This window comes from Oncorhynchus clarkii, chromosome 27 (genome assembly GCF_045791955.1).
Source record: "Oncorhynchus clarkii lewisi isolate Uvic-CL-2024 chromosome 27, UVic_Ocla_1.0, whole genome shotgun sequence".
NCBI classification, from domain to species: domain Eukaryota; kingdom Metazoa; phylum Chordata; class Actinopteri; order Salmoniformes; family Salmonidae; genus Oncorhynchus; species Oncorhynchus clarkii.
Genome location: NC_092173.1, coordinates 47284567 through 47304864, shown reverse-complemented (window position 1 = coordinate 47304864; position 20298 = coordinate 47284567). Strand labels below are relative to the sequence as shown.

The 20298-nt window shown below is 42.4% G+C and overlaps 1 protein-coding gene across 1 annotated transcript in view; it reads right to left on the bottom strand.

Annotated features, from left to right (window-relative positions):
* Positions 1–20298, bottom strand: part of LOC139385980 (GRB2-associated binding protein 2) — a 182923-nt gene that overhangs the window by 79171 nt on the left and 83454 nt on the right. The window contains exon 2 of the mRNA XM_071131297.1: positions 17440–17743. Coding sequence (XP_070987398.1) covers positions 17440–17743 — 304 coding nt within the window. The remainder of the gene's footprint in view (positions 1–17439; positions 17744–20298) is intronic.

The following is a 20298-nucleotide window of genomic DNA, read 5'->3' as shown; positions in this document are numbered from 1 at the left end:
ATTATATTACAGGATGTTATATTACAGGATGCCATATTACAGGATGTTATATTATATTACAGGATGTTATATTATAGGATGTTATATTATATTACAGGATGTTATATTACAGGATGCCATATTACAGGATGTTATATTATATTACAGGATGTTATATTATAGGATGTTATATTATATTACAGGATGCCATATTACAGGATGTTATATTATATTACATGATGTTATATTATAGGATGTTATATTATATTACAGGATGTTATATTACAGGATGCCATATTACATGATGTTATATTATAGGATGTTATATTATATTACAGGATGTTATATTACAGGTTGTTATATTATATTACAGGATGTTATATTACAGGATGCCATATTACAGGATGTTATATTATATTACATGATGTTATATTACAGGATGCCATATTACAGGATGTTATATTATATTACATGATGTTATATTATAGGATGTTATATTATATTACAGGATGTTATATTACAGGATGCCATATTACATGATGTTATATTATAGGATGTTATATTATATTACATGATGTTATATTATAGGATGTTATATTATATTACATGATGTTATATTATAGGATGTTATATTATATTACAGGATGTTATATTACAGGATGCCATATTACAGGATGTTATATTACAGGATGGTATATTATATTACAGGATGTTATATTATAGGATGTTATTTTATATTACATGATGTTATATTATAGGATGTTATATTACAGGATGCCATATTATAGGATGTTATATTATATTACATGATGTTATATTATAGGATGTTATATTATATTACATGATGTTATATTATAGGATGTTATATTATATTACATGATGTTATATTATAGGATGTTATATTATATTACAGGATGTTATATTACAGGATGCCATATTACAGGATGTTATATTATATTACATGATGTTATATTATAGGATGTTATATTATATTACATGATGTTATATTATAGGATGTTATATTATATTACATGATGTTATATTATAGGATGTTATATTATATTACAGGATGTTATATTACAGGATGCCATATTACAGGATGTTATATTATATTACATGATGTTATATTATAGGATGTTATATTATATTACATGATGTTATATTATAGGATGTTATATTATATTACAGGATGTTATATTACAGGATGCCATATTACAGGATGTTATATTATATTACATGATGTTATATTATAGGATGTTATATTATATTACATGATGCCATATTATAGGATGTTATATTACAGGATGTTATATTACAGGATGCCATATTACAGGATGTTATATTATATTACATGATGTTATATTATAGGATGTTATATTATATTACAGGATGTTATATTACAGGATGCCATATTACAGGATGTTATATTATATTACATGATGTTATATTATAGGATGCCATATTATAGGATGTTATATTATATTACATGATGTTATATTATAGGATGTTATATTATATTACAGGATGTTATATTACAGGATGCCATATTACAGGATGTTATATTATATTACATGATGTTATATTACAGGATGCCATATTACAGGATGTTATATTATATTACAGGATGTTATATTATAGGATGTTATATTATATTACAGGATGTTATATTACAGGATGTTGTATTACAGGATTTTATATTATTTTACAGGATGTTATATTATATTACAGGATGTTATATTACAGGATGTTGTATTACAGGATTTTATATTATTTTACAGGATGTTATATTATATTACAGGATGTTATATTACAGGTTGTTATATTTTATTACAGGATGTTATATTACAGGATGCCATATTACATGATGATATATTATATTACAGGATGCTATATTACAGGATGTTATATTATAGGATGCCCAGCAGCAGCAGTCCCAGCCACACACACACACAGGGCCTGGTGGCATCAGGCAACCTGAAACTCTGGGGAAAAAGGAGTGCACTACATAGGGAGTAGTGTGCCATGTGGAACAACTTCATTAGTTCAACTAAAATCGATGGCTTTGAAGGGCACTTTGGAAAACACACACACAGAGACAGGCAGACAGGCAGGCAGACAGACAGGCAGGCAGGCAGACAGGCAGGCAGACAGGCAGACAGGCAGGCAGGCAGGCAGACAGGCAGACAGGCAGACAGACAGGCAGGCAGACAGACAGGCAGGCAGACAGGCAGGCAGACAGGCAGACAGGCAGGCAGACAGGCAGGCAGGCAGACAGACAGGCAGACAGACAGGCAGGCAGACAGGCAGACAGACAGGCAGGCAGGCAGACAGACAGACAGGCAGGCAGGCAGGCAGACAGGCAGGCAGACAGACAGGCAGACAGGCAGACAGGCAGACAGGCAGAGAGGCAGAGAGGCAGAGAGACAGAGAGACAGACAGACAGGCAGACAGACAGACAGACAGACAGACAGACAGACAGACAGACAGGCAGGCAGGCAGGCAGGCAGACAGACAGACAGGCAGACAGACAGGCAGATGAGAGAGAGAGACAGACGAGAGAGAGAGACAGACGAGAGAGAGACAGAGTGACAGACAGAGCGACAGAGAAAGAGCGAGAGAGAGCGAGACCTCAAAATGGCAGCAGGATATATGCCCAGGCCGTAAGCAAGGCAACAGGCCCAACCCCCACTGTAACACACGCCCAAGCCCCATCATGCGACATAAGAAGTATGTATCAGATGCTAAACATGCTCTGCTCACACCTACTGTGATGGTCTGGGCCTAAATCACACAAAAACAACACTAGACACTATGGAACACAGAGCTTTTACTATCTCATCCTGGAATATACAAGGTCAGAGGTCATCTGCCTTTGGCATAAAGAGCAGGAACCCAAACTTCCTAAAATAAATTGGGAAATACAGACATTGTCATCCTACAAGAAACATGGTATAAAGGAGACAGACCCACTGGTTGCCCTCTAGGTTGCAGAGAGCTGGTAGTCCCATCCACCACACTACCAGGTGTGAAACAGGGAAGAGACTCAGGGGGTATGCTAATTTGGTATAGAGCAGACCTAACCCACTCTATTCAATTAATCAAAACAGGAACATTTTACTTCTGGCTGGAAATTATCTCAACAGAGAAACATGTCCTCATGTGTCCTACCTATATCCCCCCAAAAGAATCCCCATACTTTAACAAGGACAGATTCTCCATCCTAGAGGGGGAGATCAACCATTTCCAGGCTCAGGGACATGTAATAACCTGATACCCTCAGCACACAGGGTGACAAATACCTACCAGCAGGTGGCAGCATTCCCTCCCCCATATGCCCCCCTAGACACAACAAAAATTAGTCACAACTCCTGCCGCACTGTCGGACGCTGGGTATGTACATAGTCAATGGTAGGTACACCTGTAGCTCATCTCTTGGCAGTAGTACTGACGACTACTTTATCACTGATCTCATCCCAGAGTCTCTTAGAACGTTCAGTCAGCCCACTGACATCCCTATCAGATCACAGCAAAAATCACAGTCTACTTGAACAGAGCAATACGCAACCATGAGGCATCAAAGCCAAATTAACTAAATAATATTAAGACATGCTATAGATGGAAGGAAAGTAGTGGGGAAATCTACCAAAAAACAATTAGTCAACAACAAATTCAATCCCTTCTAGACAACTTCCTGGACAAAATGTTCCACTGTAATAGTGAAGATGTAAACCTGGCAGCAGAAGACCTAAACAGTATAATAGTTGACCTCTCAGCTTCCCTATCAAATCAAAAAATGTCAAGCAGACAACCTAAGAAAGTGATCAACAATGACAAATAGTTTGATGAAGAATGTAAAAACCTAAGAAAGTAATTGAGAAACCTATCCACCCAATAACATAGAGACCCAGAAAACCCGAGTCTACGCCTTCACTAAGGTGAATCACTAAAACAATACAGAAATACACTACGGAAAAAGAAGGAACAGCACGTCAGAAATCAGCTCAATGTAATTGAAGAATCCATAGACTCTAACCACTTCTGGGAAAATTGGAAAATTCTAAACAAACAACACGAAGAGTTATCTATCCAAAATGGAGATGTATGGATAAACCACTTCTCCAATCTGATTGGCTCTACAACAAAGAACAAACAGCTAATACATACACATTATCAATTACACATCTTAGAATCAACTATTAAAGACTTCCAGAACCCACTGGATTCTCCAATTACATTGAATGAACTACAGGACAAAATAAAAACCCTCCAACCCAAAAAGGCCTGTGGTGTTGATGGTATCCTCAATGAAATGATAAAATATACAGACCACAAATTCCAATTGGCTATACTTAAACTCTTTAACATCATCCTCAGCTCTGGCATCTTCCCCAATATTTTGAACCAAGGACTGATCACCCTAATCCACAAAAGAAGAGACAAATTTGACCCAAATAACTACTGTGGGATATGCATCAACAGCAACCTTGGGAAAATCCTCTGCATTATCGTTAACAGCAGACTCGTACATTTCCTCAGTGAAAACAATGTACTGAGCAAATGTCAAATTGGCTTTTTCCCAAATTACTCTATGACAGACCACGTATTCACCCTGCACACCCTAATTGATAAACAAACAAACCAAAACAAAGGCAAAGTCTTCTCATGCTTTGTTGATTTCTAAAAAGCTTTCAGCTCAATTTGGCACGAGGGTCTGCTATACAAATGGATGGAAAGTGGTGTTGGGGGAAAGATATACGACATGTACACAAACAACAACGGTTAAAATTGGGGGGAAAAAACACACATTTCTTTCCGGGTGGTGAGACAGAGATGCACCTTAAGCCCCACCCTCTTCAACATATATACAGAGATGCAGCTTAAGCCCCACCCTCTTCAACATATATACAGAGATGCAGCTTAAGCCCCACCCTCTTCAACATATATACAGAGATGCACCTTAAGCCCCACCCTCTTCAACATATATACAGAGATGCACCTTAAGCCCCACCCTCTTCAACATATATACAGAGATGCAGCTTAAGCCCCACCCTCTTCAACATATATACAGAGATGCAGCTTAAGCCCCACCCTCTTCAACATATATACAGAGATGCACCTTAAGCCCCACCCTCTTCAACATATATACAGAGATGCACCTTAAGCCCCACCCTCTTCAACATATATACAGAGATGCAGCTTAAGCCCCACCCTCTTCAACATATATACAGAGATGCAGCTTAAGCCCCACCCTCTTCAACATATATATAAACAATGGTGAGGGAACTAAGGCAACACCGGACCCTACTAAAATCTGAAGTGAAATGTGACCGACCGGCTTGAATCCGTCTTACAGTTGAAGTCGGAAGTTTACATACACCTTAGCCAAATACATTTAAACTCAGTTTTTCACAATTCCTGACATTTAATTCTAGTAAAAATTCCCTGTCTTAGGTCAGTTAGGATCACCACTTTATTTTAAGAATGGGAAATGTCAGAATAATAGTAGAGAGAATGATTTATTTCAGCGTTTATTTCTTTCATCACATTCCCAGTGGGTCAGAAGTTTACATACACTCAATTAGTATTTGGTAGCATTGCCTTTAAATTGTTTAACTTGGGTCAAACGTTTCGGGTAGACTTCCACAAGCTTTCCACAACAAGTTGGGTGAATTTTGGCCCATTCCTCCTGACAGAGTTGGTGTATCTGAGTCAGGTTTGTAGGCCTCCCTGCTTGCACACGCTTTTTCAGTTCTGCCCACAAATATTCTATAGGATTGAGGTCAGGGCTTTGTGATGGCCATTCCAATACCTTGACTTTGTTGTCCTTAAGCCATTTTGCCACAACTTTGGAACTTTGCAAGCCTCTCCCTTTTTCCTCCAAACATAACGATGGTCATTATGGCAAAACAGTTCTATTTTTGTTTCATCAGACCAGAGGACATTTCACATGGGGATAAAGTACGATCTTTGTCCCCATGTGCAGTTGCAAACGGTAGTCTGGCTTTTTTTATGGCAGTTTTGGAGCAGTGGATTCTTCCTTGCTGAGCGGCCTTTGAGGTTATGTTATTATAGGACTCGTTTTACTGTGGATATAGATACTTTTGTACCCGTTTCCTCCAGCATCTTCACAAGATCCTTTGCTGTTGTTCTGGGATTGATTTGCACTTATCGCACCAAAGTAAGTTAATCTCTAGGAGACAGAACGCGTCTCCTTTCTGAGCGGTATGACGGCTGCGTGGTCCCATGGTGTTGATACTTGCGTACTATTATTTGTACAGATGAATGTGGTACCTTCAGGTGTTTGGAAATTGCTCCCAAGGATGAACCAGACTTGTGGAGGTCTACAATGGTTTTTCTGAGGTCTTGGCTGATTACTTTTGATTTTCCCATGATGTCAAGCAAAGAGGCACTGAGTTTGAAGGTAGGCCTTGAAATACATCCACATGTACACCTCGAATTGACTCACATGATGTCAATTAGCCTATCAGAAGCTTCTAAAGACATGACATAATTTTCTGGAATTTTCCAAGCTGTTTAAAGGCACAGTCAACTTAGTGTATGTAAACTTCTGACCCACTGGAATTGTGATACAGTGAATTATAAAGGAGAAAAATAAATTGTTGTCTGTAAACAATTGTTGGAAAAATTACTTGTGTCATGCACAAAGTAGATGTCCTAACCGACTTGTCAAAACTATAGTTTGTTAACAAGAAATTCTTGGAGTGGTTGAAAAAATGAGTTTTAATGACTCCAACCTAAGTGGATGTAAACTTCAGACTTCTGACAACTGTATACAACATTTGAAATAGTGTTTTATTTTTTACATTTGTTAAAAGTACAGAGTCGGAGCTAAACTGTACACTGCAGTTGAGGAACAATGGGAAAGTAATTCTGCTTTTAAAGTTGAGAAACGTACTCACTTTTGAGAAAATGGCCTTTGAATGTTTTGGTACTACTACTGAAGAGCCCTTCTTTGTCTACACCCATTCAGCATCATTCACACCTTCTTAAGCTTTTGCCCCACCCATCTCTTTAAGGGTTAATACATGCTCTGTACAAAACAGCAGCAGTCAAGCACCCAAGCTGACTTGCTAGCTACTTCCAGACCCAAATAAGAGAACCGCTCACTGAACATTACTCTCCCTAGCAGAGCTGGTTAGGATGTTATGTTAATCAGGACGTTGGTGACTGCAACTGTGCTGTCAGATTGTCAGTAAATTCAGAGCGTTTCGCTCTCGGGAGCGTTCAGAGCGCACACTGGACACTCTGGCTGATAGGAAGGGTTGATCTGAACGTTCAAAACAACAGCAGTCAAGAACCCAAGCCAACATTGGCTAGCTTGCTAGCTACGACCAGACACAAATGAGAGAACACCCCACTGACCATTTTACTCACCCTAGCTGAGCTGGCTGTTTTTATGTTATCCTGAGCCTTGGTGACTATAACTGCGCTGCTGGCAACAATTTAATTAAGCATTTTTGCAGACGTTTATTGACACCGGCCATATCCAACCGGGTGTTGAGCGCTTGTAAATTCATCAGTTATTCTGCGCTCTGGAACACTCAGACGAGAGTAGATGCCCAGACTGACTTTACGAACGCACCCAAAAATGGTTACTTCATAGTCTAGTCTTTTGTACTGACATAGATAGCTAAACAATGACCCATAATCCCAATGTATGATGTTACTACCCTGCATGAATCTGCAGGTAGCTAACCAACCAGGTTCAATGTTAGCTAGCTAAACAATGACCCATAATCCCAATGTATGACGTTACTACCCTGCATGAATCTGCAGGTAGCTAACAAACCAGGTTCAATGTTAGCTAGCTAAACAAGGACCCATAATCCCAATGTATGACGTTATTACCCTGCATGAATCTGCAGGTAGCTAACCAACCAGGTTCAATGGTAGCTAGCTAACATTAGGCTATAAGTAGCCAAGCAAATGGCTCTGACATATGAATAATAAGATCCTACACGTAACGTTAGACAGCGAGCCAGCCAGCTAATGTTACCTAGCTAACTAGTACACCTGAAATGAAACCACTTTCTGTCAAAATTAGAAATGTGTAATATCTGTAAATGTAGCTAACTAGAATATCGATGGACGCGTCTCCTGTCACAGATGCCATGATTGCCTTTAGTTTGAAGATGTAATCCGAGACAGGTCTCCTTAGCTGTCATATTCTAATTCCACTGATTTCAAAACTAGGTCCTCCAGAAAGTGGAGAGCAACACTTATGCAGTTTTACAGCGATACATTTTTAAAAAGCCGTGTTAGACAGGATTACCTACACATACTGACCAGCTCAAATAGACAGAACTGGGATAATGGTGTTCCAAAAAAGTTCCAGTTACCAGGACCACAAATACAAATTCCATCAAAACACCGTTGCCCTAGAGCACACAAAAAAACGATACATATCTCGGCCTTAACAACCGAGCCACAGGTAACTTCCACAAAGCTGTGAACGATCTGAGAGACAAGACGGGCATTCTGTGCCATCAAAAGGAACATAAAACACAACATCCCAATTAGGATCTGGCTAAAAAATACTTGAATCAGTTATAGAACCCATTGCCCTTTATGGTGAGGTCTGGGGTCCGCTCACCAACCAAGAATTCACAAAATGGGACAAACACCAAATTGAGACTCTGCATGCAGAATTCTGCAGAAATATCCTCTGTGTACAACGTAGAACACCAAATAATGCATGCAGAGCAGAATTACGCAGATAGCCGTCAAAATCCAGATAAGAGCCGTAAAATTCTACAAACACCTCCAGAGTGGCGCAGCGGTCTACGGCACAGCATCGCAGTAATAGCTGTGTCACTACAGATCTTGGTTCGATTCCAGGCTGTCGCGCTGACGGCCGCGACCGGTAGACCCATGAGGCGCCGCACAATTGGCCCAGCATCATCGGGTTAGGGGAGGCACTAGTGACTCCTGTGGCGGGAGGAAAAACGGTCGTACACGGTCGCGCGACTAACACGGTTGCCTGGTGTACGGTTTTTCCTCCAGCACATTGGTGGCGACTGGTGGCACATTGTGGCACATTGGTGCGACTGCCTTCCGGGTTAAGCGGGCATTGTGTCAAGAAGCAGTGCAGCTTGGCGGGGTCGTGTTTCTGAGGACGCACAGCTCTTGACCTTCACCTCTACCGAGTCCGTACCAATTGGATGCCATGAAATTTGGGAGAAAAAGGGGTAAAATATATTAAATGAACACATTTAAAATAACAATTTTTACAACCACCTAAAAGGAAGCAATTCCCAAACCATCAATAACAAAGCCATCGTGGGTTAGGGGAGGGTTTGAGAGATGAACCTGGAGAAGAGTCCCCTAAGCAAGGTGGTCCTGTGGCTCTGTTCACAAACTCAAACAGACCCCACAGAGCCCCAGGGCAGCAACACAATTAGACCCAACCAAATCACGAGAAAACAAAAAGATAACTATTTAACACACTGTAATTGCAAAACAAATGAGAAAAACTAGAATGCTATCTGGCCCTAAACAGACAATACACAGTGGCAGAATACCTGACCACTGTGACTGACCCAAACTTGAGGAAAGCTTTGACTATGTACAGACTCAGTGAGCATAGCCTTGCTATTGAGAAAGGCCGCCGTAGGCAGACCTGGCTCTCAAAAAAAAGACAGGCTATGTGCTCACTGCCCACAAAATGAGGTGGAAACTGAGTTGCACAACCTCCTAGCCAATGTATGACCATATTAGAGACATATATTTCCATCAGATTACACACAGACCCACAAATAATTTGAAAACAAACAAAACATTGATAAACTCCCAATGCTGTTAGGTGAAATAGAACTTTGTGCAGTTACAGCAGCAATATGTCTCTATACTGATGCTTTGCTTGTTTGATTGCCTTACTGAGGGAATAACTACACTGTTTGTAGTCGGCCATGTTTCCAGTACCCTTGCCATGATTAAATGGGTGGTATGTGCTTTCAGTTTTACGCAAATGCTGTCATCAATCCACGGTTTCTGGTTAGGGAAGGTTTTCATGGTTACAGCATCTTATATATACATCATGAGAAAAGGGAAACCAGTGGAGCACAAACACCATTTTTAAATACAACCCATATTTATTTATTTTCCTTTTCATACAATTATGTTACATTTGAAATGTCTATATTCTTTTTAAAATGTTATTTACTATTGTTTCCATTTTATTCCTCTGTCTTCCGTTTGCTTTGTAAACATAAAGAGAGAATTCTGTCTGTCGTGGCAGACGTATGTGTGTTTATGACAGTGGGGGCAGTCGGCAGCAAGCCATGCTATATCAATACTCAGATCGGTCTGTGCCAAGCAGAGCAGTGCAGACTCCAGGGACAGGCAACAAGGTTAGCCTGGGGCAGTGGAGTAATGTATTGTTCTCTGCTCTCCAAATCTGTCTGTCTGTCTGTCTGTCTGTCTCAATTCAATTTCAATTTAAGGGTCTTTATTGGTATGGGAAACATGTTTACATTGCCAAAGCAAGTGAAATAGATAATAAACTAAAGTGAAATAAACAATATAAATTAACAGTAAACATTACACTTACAAAAGTTCCAAAAGAATAAAGACATTTCAAATTTCATAAGATGTATATGGGTTATAACTGATTAATGTCATAAAATGTATATATACATATATATAGTGTTGTAACGGGTTTGAATACGGATTCAATCATTTTTTGCCAGATCCTAACTGGGTTGCATGTCAGAGAAAAAAACAAGCCATGAGGTCGAAGGAGAGACAGGATGGTGTCGAGGCACAGATCTGGGGAAGGGTACCAAAAAGATTCTGCAACATTGAAGGTCCCCAAGAACACAGTGGCCTCCATCATTCTTAAATGGAAGAAGTTTGGAACCACCAAGACTCTTCCTAGAGCTGGCCGCCCGGCCAAACTGAGCAATCGGGGGAGAAGGGCCTTGGTCATGGAGGTGACTAAGAACCCGATGGTCACTCTAACAGAGCTCCAGAGTTCCTCTGTGGAGAAGGGACAACCTTCCAGAAGGACAACCATCCCTGCAGCACTCCACCAATCAGACATTTATAGTAGAGCGGCCAGACGGAAGCCACAAAAAGGCACATGACAGCCCACTTGGAGTTTGCCAAAAGGCACCTAAGAATCTCAGACCATGAGAAACAAGATTCTCTGGTCTGATGAAACCAAGATTGAACTCTTTGGCCTGAATGCCAAGCGTCACGTCTGGAGGAAACCTGGCACCATCCCTACGGTGAAGCATGGTGGTGGCAGCATTATGCTTAGAGGATGTTTTTCAGTGTCAGGGAGAGTAGTCAGGATCGAGGGAAAGATGAACAGAGCAAAGTACAGAGAGATCCTTGATGAAAGCCTACTCCAGAGCGCTCAAGAGTTCAGACTGGGGCGAAGGTTCACCTTCTAACAAGACAACGACCCTAAGCACACAGCCAAGATAACACAGGACAGGCTTTGGGACAAATCTCTGAATGTCCTTGAATGACCCAACCAGAGCCCGGACGATCAAACATCTCCGTAGAGATCTGAAAATAGCTGTGCAGAAACACTCCCCATCAACCTGACAGAGCTTGAGATAATCTGCAGAGAAGAATGGGAAAAACTCACCAAATACAGGTGTGCCAAGCTTGTAGCATCATACCCAAGAAGACTCAAGGCTGTAATCGCTGCCAAAGGTGCTTCAACAAAGTACTGAGTAAAGGGTGTGAATACTTATGAAAATGTGATATTTCAGTTCTTAATTTTTATTAAATCTGAAAATATTTCTAAAAACCTGTTTTTGCTTTGCCATTACGGGGTATTGTGATGTCATTATGGGGTATTGTGATGTCATTATGGGGTATTGTGTGTAGATTGACGAGGAAAAAATGTGGACAAAGTCCACAAGGGGTCAGAATGTCAGGAGACTACTAGAGGGATGCCAGGATATCTAACCCTAAATCAGATGGGTAGACTACTAGAGGGATATCAGGATATCTAACCCTAAATCAGATGGGTAGACTACTAGAGGGATATCAGGATATCTAACCCTAAATCAGATGGGTAGACTACTAGAGGGATATCAGGATATCTAACCCTAAATCACTAAACCACATACAGAGCTTTCGGAAAGTATTCAGACCCCTTGACTCGTTCCACATTTTGTTACGTTACAGCCTTATTCTAAAATGGATTAAATAAAAACAAATCCTCATCAATCTACACAAAATAGCCCATAATAACAAAATGAAAACACCATACCTTATTTACATAAGTAGTCAGACCGTTTGCTAAGAGATTCGATATTGAGCTCAGGTGCATCCTGTTTTCATTGATCATCCTTGAGATGTTTCTAACAACATCATATCAAATGTTATTGGTCACATACACATGGTTAGCAGATGTTAATGTGAGTGAAATGCTAATGCTTCTAGATCCAATAGTGCAGCAGTTTCTAACAGGTAATAGTAGGGACACATTTTGGGGAATATTCAGAGGTGGAAACTGAAAATTATTAACGGGAATAAATGATTATTAATACCATTTCAAATATGTTTTGCATTGGATATCATATGGAGACAGAAACATAAACCTTTTACCTTATCATAACTAGACATAATTGCAAATTATTAAATCCTTCCAATAGAAATGTTAAAAAACTATTTAGTTACGAATTGAACTTTAATTAAATGAGTTGACTCTTCACATGGGATGAGCCGTGCATGGCCACGCAGTCGTGGGTGAACAGGGAGTACAGGAGGAGGCTGAGCACACACCCTTGTGGGGCCCCAGTGTTGAGGATCAGCGGGGTGGAGATGTTGTTTCCTGCCTTCACCACCTGGGGGCGGCCCGTCAGAAGTCCAGGACCTAGTTGCACAGGGCGGGGTCAAGACCCAGGGTCTCGAGCTTGATGACGAGTTTGGAGGGTACTATGGTGTTAAATGCTGAGCTGTAGTCAATGAACAGCATTCTTACATAGGCATTCCTCTTGTCCAGATGGGATAGGGCAGTGTGATGGTGATTGCATCGTCTGTGGACCTATTGAGGCGGTAAGCAAATTGAAGTGGGTCTAGGGTGACCGGTAAGATGGAGGTGATATGGAGGATGGAGGTGACTAGTCTCTCAAAGCACTTCATGATGACCGAAGTGAGCACTACGGGGCGATAGTCATTTAGTTCTGTTACCTTAGCTTTCTTAGCAACAGGAACAATGGTGGCCATCTTCAAGCATGTGGGGACAGCAGAATGAGATAGGGATTGATTGACTATGTCCGTAAACACACCAGCCAGCTGATCTGCACATGCTCTGAGGATGCGGCAAGGGATGCCATCTCTAGCCATGCGAGGGTTAACATGTTTAAATGTTTTACTCATGTCAGCCACGGAGAAGGAGAGCCCACAGTCCTTGGTATCGGGCCGCGTCGGTGGCACTGTATTGTCTTCTAAGCACGGAAAGAAGTTGTTTAATTTGTCTAGGAGCAAGACGTCGATGTCCGCGTCAGGACTGGTTTTCTTTTTGTAGTCCGTGATTGTCTGTAGACCCTGCCACTTACGTCTCGTGTTTAAGCCTTTGAATTGCGACTCCACTTTGTCTCTATACTGATGCTTTGCTTGTTTGATTGCCTTACTGAGGGAATAACTACACTGTTTGTAGTCGGCCATGTTTCCAGTACCCTTGCCATGATTAAATGGGTGGTATGTGCTTTCAGTTTTACGCAAATGCTGTCATCAATCCACGGTTTCTGGTTAGGGAAGGTTTTCATGGTTACAGCATCTTATATATACTTCCTTATAAACTCGCTCACCGAGTCAGTGTAGACGTCAATGTTATTGTCTGAGGCTACCCGGAACATATCCCAGTCCACATGATCGGAACAATCTTGAAGCGTGGAATCCAAATTGGTAAAACCAGCATTGGATAGACCTATACATCGGTGCTTCCTTTTATAGTTTCTGTCTATCGGAGGGGAGTAACAAGATGGAGTCATGGTCAGATTTGCCAAAAGGAAGGCGGGAGAGGGCCTTGTGTGCATCACGGAAGTTAGAGTAGCAACGGTCCAGAATGCTACCGGCTCGTGTCGCGCATTTGATATGCTGGTAGAATTGAGGGAGCCTTATTCTCAGATTGGCTTTGTTAAAATCCACAGCTACAATAAATGCAGCCTCAGGACAAAAAAAATCCAGTCCAGTGAAGTTCCTTGATGGCCGTCTTGGTATGCGCTTGCGGGGGGATATGCACGGCTGTGACGATAACCGAGGAAAGTTCTCTTGGGAGATAATACGGACAGCATTTGATTGTGAGGAATTCTAGGACAGGTGAACAAAAGGACTTGAGTTATTGTATGTTGTTACAATTACACCGTGAGTTGTTAATCATGAAACATACACCCCTATTCTTCTTCTTACCAGAGAGATGTTTATTCCTGTCGGTGCTGACTCTGACAGCATGTCCCCAGATAACCATGTCTCTGTGAAACAGTGTTACAATCCCGGATCTCTCTTTGGAAAGCAACTCTTGCCCTAATTTCGTTGACTTTGTTAAAAAAGGAACTGGACATTAATTAGCGAGTAATATACTCGGAAGTGGTGGGTGTTTTGCGGGCATCCGAAGCCTCATTAGAAGACCGCTCCAGCACCCTCTCCTCCGATGGCGTTGGTTTGGTTGGAATCACTTCAAATGCCCTGGGAGGTGCGGACAAAATGTTATAAATATTATTTTTCCTGGTCGGAGTGCTGGTTGTATTCCTGGTATTACTCCTGGTCATAGTGCTGGTATTATTCCTGGTATTATTCCTGGTCATAGACCTGGTCGTATTCCTGGTATTATTCCTGGTCGTAGTCCTGGTATTATTCCTGGTCGTAATCCTGGTCGTAGTGCTTGTTGTATTCCTGGTCGTAGTGCTGGTTGTATCCTGGTCGTAGTGCTGGTCGTAGTCCTGGTTGTATTCCTGGTCGTAGTGCTGGTATTATTCCTGGTCGTAGTCCTGGCATTATTCCTGGTCGTAGTCCTGGTCGTAGTCCTGGTTGTATTCTTGGTCGAGTGCTGGTTGTATTCCTGGTCGTAGTGCTGGTCGTAGTTCTGGTAGAGTTCCTGGTCGTAGTGCTGGTATTATTCCTGGTCGTAGTGCTGGTATTATTCCTGCTCGTATTCTTGGTATTATTCCTGCTCGTATTCCTGGTATTATTCCTGGTCATAGTCCTGGTATTATTCCTGGTCGTAGTCCTGGTTGTATTCCTGGTCAAAGTGCTAGTATTATTCCTGGTCGTAGTGCTGGTATTATTCCTGGTCGTAGTGCTGGTATTATTCCTGCTCGTATTCCTGGTCGTAGTGCTGGTATTATTCCTGCTCGTATTCCTGGTCGTAGTGCTGGTATTATTCCTGGTCGTAGTGCAGGTATTATTCCTGCTCGTAGTTGCTGGTATTATTCCTGCTCGTATTCCTGGTCGTAGTGCTGGTATTATTCCTGGTATTATTCCTGGTCGTAGTGCTGGTATTATTCCTGGTCGTAGTGGTGGTATTATTCCTGGTCGTAGTGCTGGTATTATTCCTGGTCGTAGTGCTGGTATTATTCCTGGTTGTAGTGGTGGTTGTGTTTCTGGTTGTAGTGGTGGTTGTGTTCCTGGTCGTAGTGCTGGTATTATTCCTGGTTGTAGTGGTGGTTGTGTTTCTGGTTGTAGTGGTGGTTGTGTTCCTGGTCGTAGTGCTGGTATTATTCCTGGTTGTAGTGGTGGTTGTGTTTCTGGTTGTAGTGGTGGTTGTGTTCCTGGTCGTAGTGCTGGTATTATTCCTGGTTGTAGTGGTGGTTGTGTTCCTGGTCGTAGTGGTGGTCGTGTTCCTGGTCGTAGTGCTGGTTGTGCTAGTAAATTGACATCTCTCTGATATCCAATATTTATTTCCAGCTGTATGTAATAACACTTAAGGTTTTCTGGGCCACAATATAACGTCCCAGCATGGTGATATCATATTGCTGATGTACTGTTCTCTGCCTGCCGTTTTGACAATGAGGCAAAAGTGATCCGATTAGAGAATGTAGGAGGAAGGAGAGAGGGTGATCAAGAGAGACCCAGAAAACAACCCCTAACCTACTGCACCTCAGATATAACAACCCCTAACCTACTGCACCTCAGATATAACAACCCCTAATCTACTGCACCTCAGATATAAAACAACCCCTACCTACTGCACCTCAGATATAACAACCCCTAACCTACTGCACCTCAGATATAAAACAACCCCTACCTACTGCACCTCAGATATAACAACCCCTAACCTACTGCACCTCAGATATAACAACCCCTACCTACTGCACCTCAGATATAAAACAACCCCTACCTACTGCACCTCAGTTATAAAACAACCACTAACCTACTGCACCTCAGATATAACAACCCCTAATCTACTGCACCTCAGATATATAACAACCCCTAACCTACTGCACCTCAGATATAAAACAACCCCTACCTACTGCACCTCAGATATAAAACAACCCCTACCTACTGCACCTCAGATATAACAACCCCTAACCTACTGCACCTCAGATATAAAACAACCCCTAATCTACTGCACCTCAGATATATAACAACCCCTAACCTACTGCACCTCAGATATAACAACCCCTAACCTACTGCACCTCAGATATAACAACCCCTAACCTACTGCACCTCAGATATAACACAACCCCTAACCTACTGCACCTCAGTTATAACACAACCCCTAATCTACTGCACCTCAGATATAACAACCCCTAATCTACTGCACCTCAGATATAACAACCCCTAATCTACTGCACCTCAGATATATAACAACCCCTAACCTACTGCACCTCAGATATAACAACCCCTAATCTACTGCACCTCAGATATAAAACAACCCCTACCTACTGCACCTCAGATATAACAACCCCTAACCTACTGCACCTCAGATATAACACAACCCCTAACCTACTGCACCTCAGTTATAAAACAACCACTAACCTACTGCACCTCAGATATAACAACCCCTAACCTACTGCACCTCAGATATAACAACCCCTAATCTACTGCACCTCAGATATATAACAACCCCTAACCTACTGCACCTCAGATATAACAACCCCTAACCTACTGCACCTCAGATATAACACAACCCCTAATCTACTGCACCTCAGATATAACAACCCCTAACCTACTGCACCTCAGATATAACAACCCCTAACCTACTGCACCTCAGATATAACAACCCCTAATCTACTGCACCTCAGATATAAAACAACCCCTACCTACTGCACCTCAGATATAACAACCCCTAACCTACTGCACCTCAGATATAAAACAAGACTCCTAGGTGGGTGGGGCTAAGGGCTGGGTGGGGCTAAGCGCTGGGTGTAGGTTCAGGGGTCATAGTACATATCGTATTTGTTCTGCTCTGACTGGTTGAACGAACCAGGTTAAAGGTTAAGTAGGATTCAGGGGTCAGAGGTCAGGGGTACGTACCGTGGTTGTTCTGCTCTGACTGGTTGAAGCCACACAGCTGACAGATGGAGCGAACCCACTTGTTCATCTCCTCCTCGGTCTCTGCCACCAGGTAAAAGGTACGCTCTGACGTCTTGATGTCGAACACGAAGCTATCCTGAAACTCCTTCCTCTTGAAGGTCAGCCCAGCGTCCACCTGCTCACAGCAATGCAGGTCGATGATCCGGATGGGCTTCTTAGACCGGTCGTTCTTATAGTACTCCAGGACGTCGGGGTCGCCAGACATACGACCACTACGCAGGATGAACCAACGCTTTTTCCACGCCTGGAGAGAAGAAGAAAAAAAACAACAAAAAAAACAGGGCTTCAACAAATTATGTACCCGTGGAAACACACAAACAACTCTCTGTGTGTGATTACAAACCGTACCGGCCCTCAATTCAAAAAGTCAAAATCAGACCAACTTCAACAAGTCATTCAGTCAACAGTGATTCCCCTGAAGAACAAAGTCATCGACTCTATTGACAGTCTGTTCCCACAGTCCGTTCCCATGGTTACGGTGTAGCGTAAGACCCAGTTGAACAACAGTTTGGGGAGTTAACTCTGATCAAACACACAGATTGAGATCAGAGGCAGAGTTGGTGGTTGGGGGAGGCGTCACTGAGGCAGGTGTTACTCTCCCCCCAATGTATTTCCTGTGCTGCTCATATCCCTCAGAGAGTAGACACACACACACACACACACACACACACCCTCTGTGACAGCTTCACTCCAGCAAACACACCTGCAAGGGGCCGGGCTCCTCCCTACCACAAAAGTGACAGCTGGACAAGCCAATAAGAATCTAGCCAAACGTGGATGTCCAATGGAGTGCAGCCGAGGGAAAGTCCTCTCAGGCGGTGACAAAAACAAAGGCAATCATGAAGCAAATATTAAATACAATGTTATGGACACCTGTAGCCTGGACACAGAGACAATGATATGGACACCTGTAGCCTGGACACAGAGAGAGACACAATGTTATGGACACCTGTAGCCTGGACACAGAGAGAGACACAATGTTATGGACACCAGTAGCGTCCACATTGACTCTGTACCGGTACCCCCTGTATATAACCTCCACATTGACTCTGTACCGGTACCCCCTGTATATAGCCTCCACATTGACTCTGTACCGGTACCCCCTGTATATAGCCTCCACATTGACTCTGTACCGTAACACCCTGTATATAGCCTCCACATTGACTCTGTACTGGTACCCCCTGTATATAGCCTCCAGATTGACACTGTACCGGTACCCCCTGTATATAGCCTCCACATTGACTCTGTACTGGTACCCCCTGTATATAGCCTCCACATTGACTCTGTAACGTAACACCCTGTATATAGCCTCCACATTGACTCTGTACTGGTACCCCCTGTATATAGCCTCCAGATTGACTCTGTACCGGTACCCCCTGTATATAGCCTCCACATTGACTCTGTAACGTAACACCCTGTATATAGCCTCCACATTGACTCTGTACTGGTACCCCCTGTATATAGCCTCCAGATTGACACTGTACCGGTACCCCCTGTATATAGCCTCCACATTGACTCTGTACTGGTACCCCCTGTATATAGCCTCCACATTGACTCTGTACTGGTACCCCCTGTATATAGCCTCCACATTGACTCTGTACCGGTACCCCCTGTATATAGCCTCCACATTGACTCTGTACCGGTACCCCCTGTATATAGTCTCCACATTGACTCTGTACTGGTAACCCCTGTATATAGCCTCCACATTGACTCTGTACTGGTACCCCCTGTATATAGCCTCCACATTGACTCTGTACCGTAACACCCTGTATATAGCCTCCACATTGACTCTGTACTGGTACCCTCTGTATATAGCCTCCACATTGACTCTGTACCGTAACACCCTGTATATAGCCTCCACATTGACTCTGTAACGTAACACCCTGTATATAGCCTCCACATTGACTCTGTACCGTAACACCCTGTATATAGCCTCCACATTGACTCTGTACCGTAACACCCTGTATATAGCCTCCACACTGACTCTGTACCGTAACACCCTGTATATAGCCTCCACATTGACTCTGTACCGTAACACCCTGTATGTAGCCTCCACATTGACTCTGTACCGTAACACCCTGTATATAGCCTCCACATTGACTCTGTACCGTAACACCCTGTATATAGCCTCCACATTGACTCTGTACCGTAACACCCTGTATATAGCCTCCACATTGACTCTGTACCGGTACCCCCTGTATATAGTCTCCACATTGACTCTGTACCGGTAACCCCTGTATATAGCCTCCACATTGACTATGTACCGTAACACCCTGTATATAGCCTCCACATTGACTCTGTACCGTAACCCCCTGTATATAGCCTCCACATTGACTCTGTACCGTAACACCCTGTATATAGTCTCCACATTGACTCTGTACCGTAATACCCTGTATATAGCCTCCACATTGACTCTGTACTGTAACACCCTGTATATAGCCTCCACATTGACTCTGTACTGGTACCCCCTGTATATAGCCTCCAGATTGACACTGTACCGGTACCCCCTGTATATAGCCTCCACATTGACTCTGTACTGGTACCCCCTGTATATATCCTCCACATTGACTCTGTACCGTAACACCCTGTATATAGCCTCCACATTGACTCTGTACTGTAACACCCTGTATATAGCCTCCACATTGACTCTGTACTGGTACCCCCTGTATATAGCCTCCAGATTGACACTGTACCGGTACCCCCTGTATATAGCCTCCACATTGACTCTGTACTGGTACCCCCTGTATATATCCTCCACATTGACTCTGTACCGTAACACCCTGTATATAGCCTCCACAT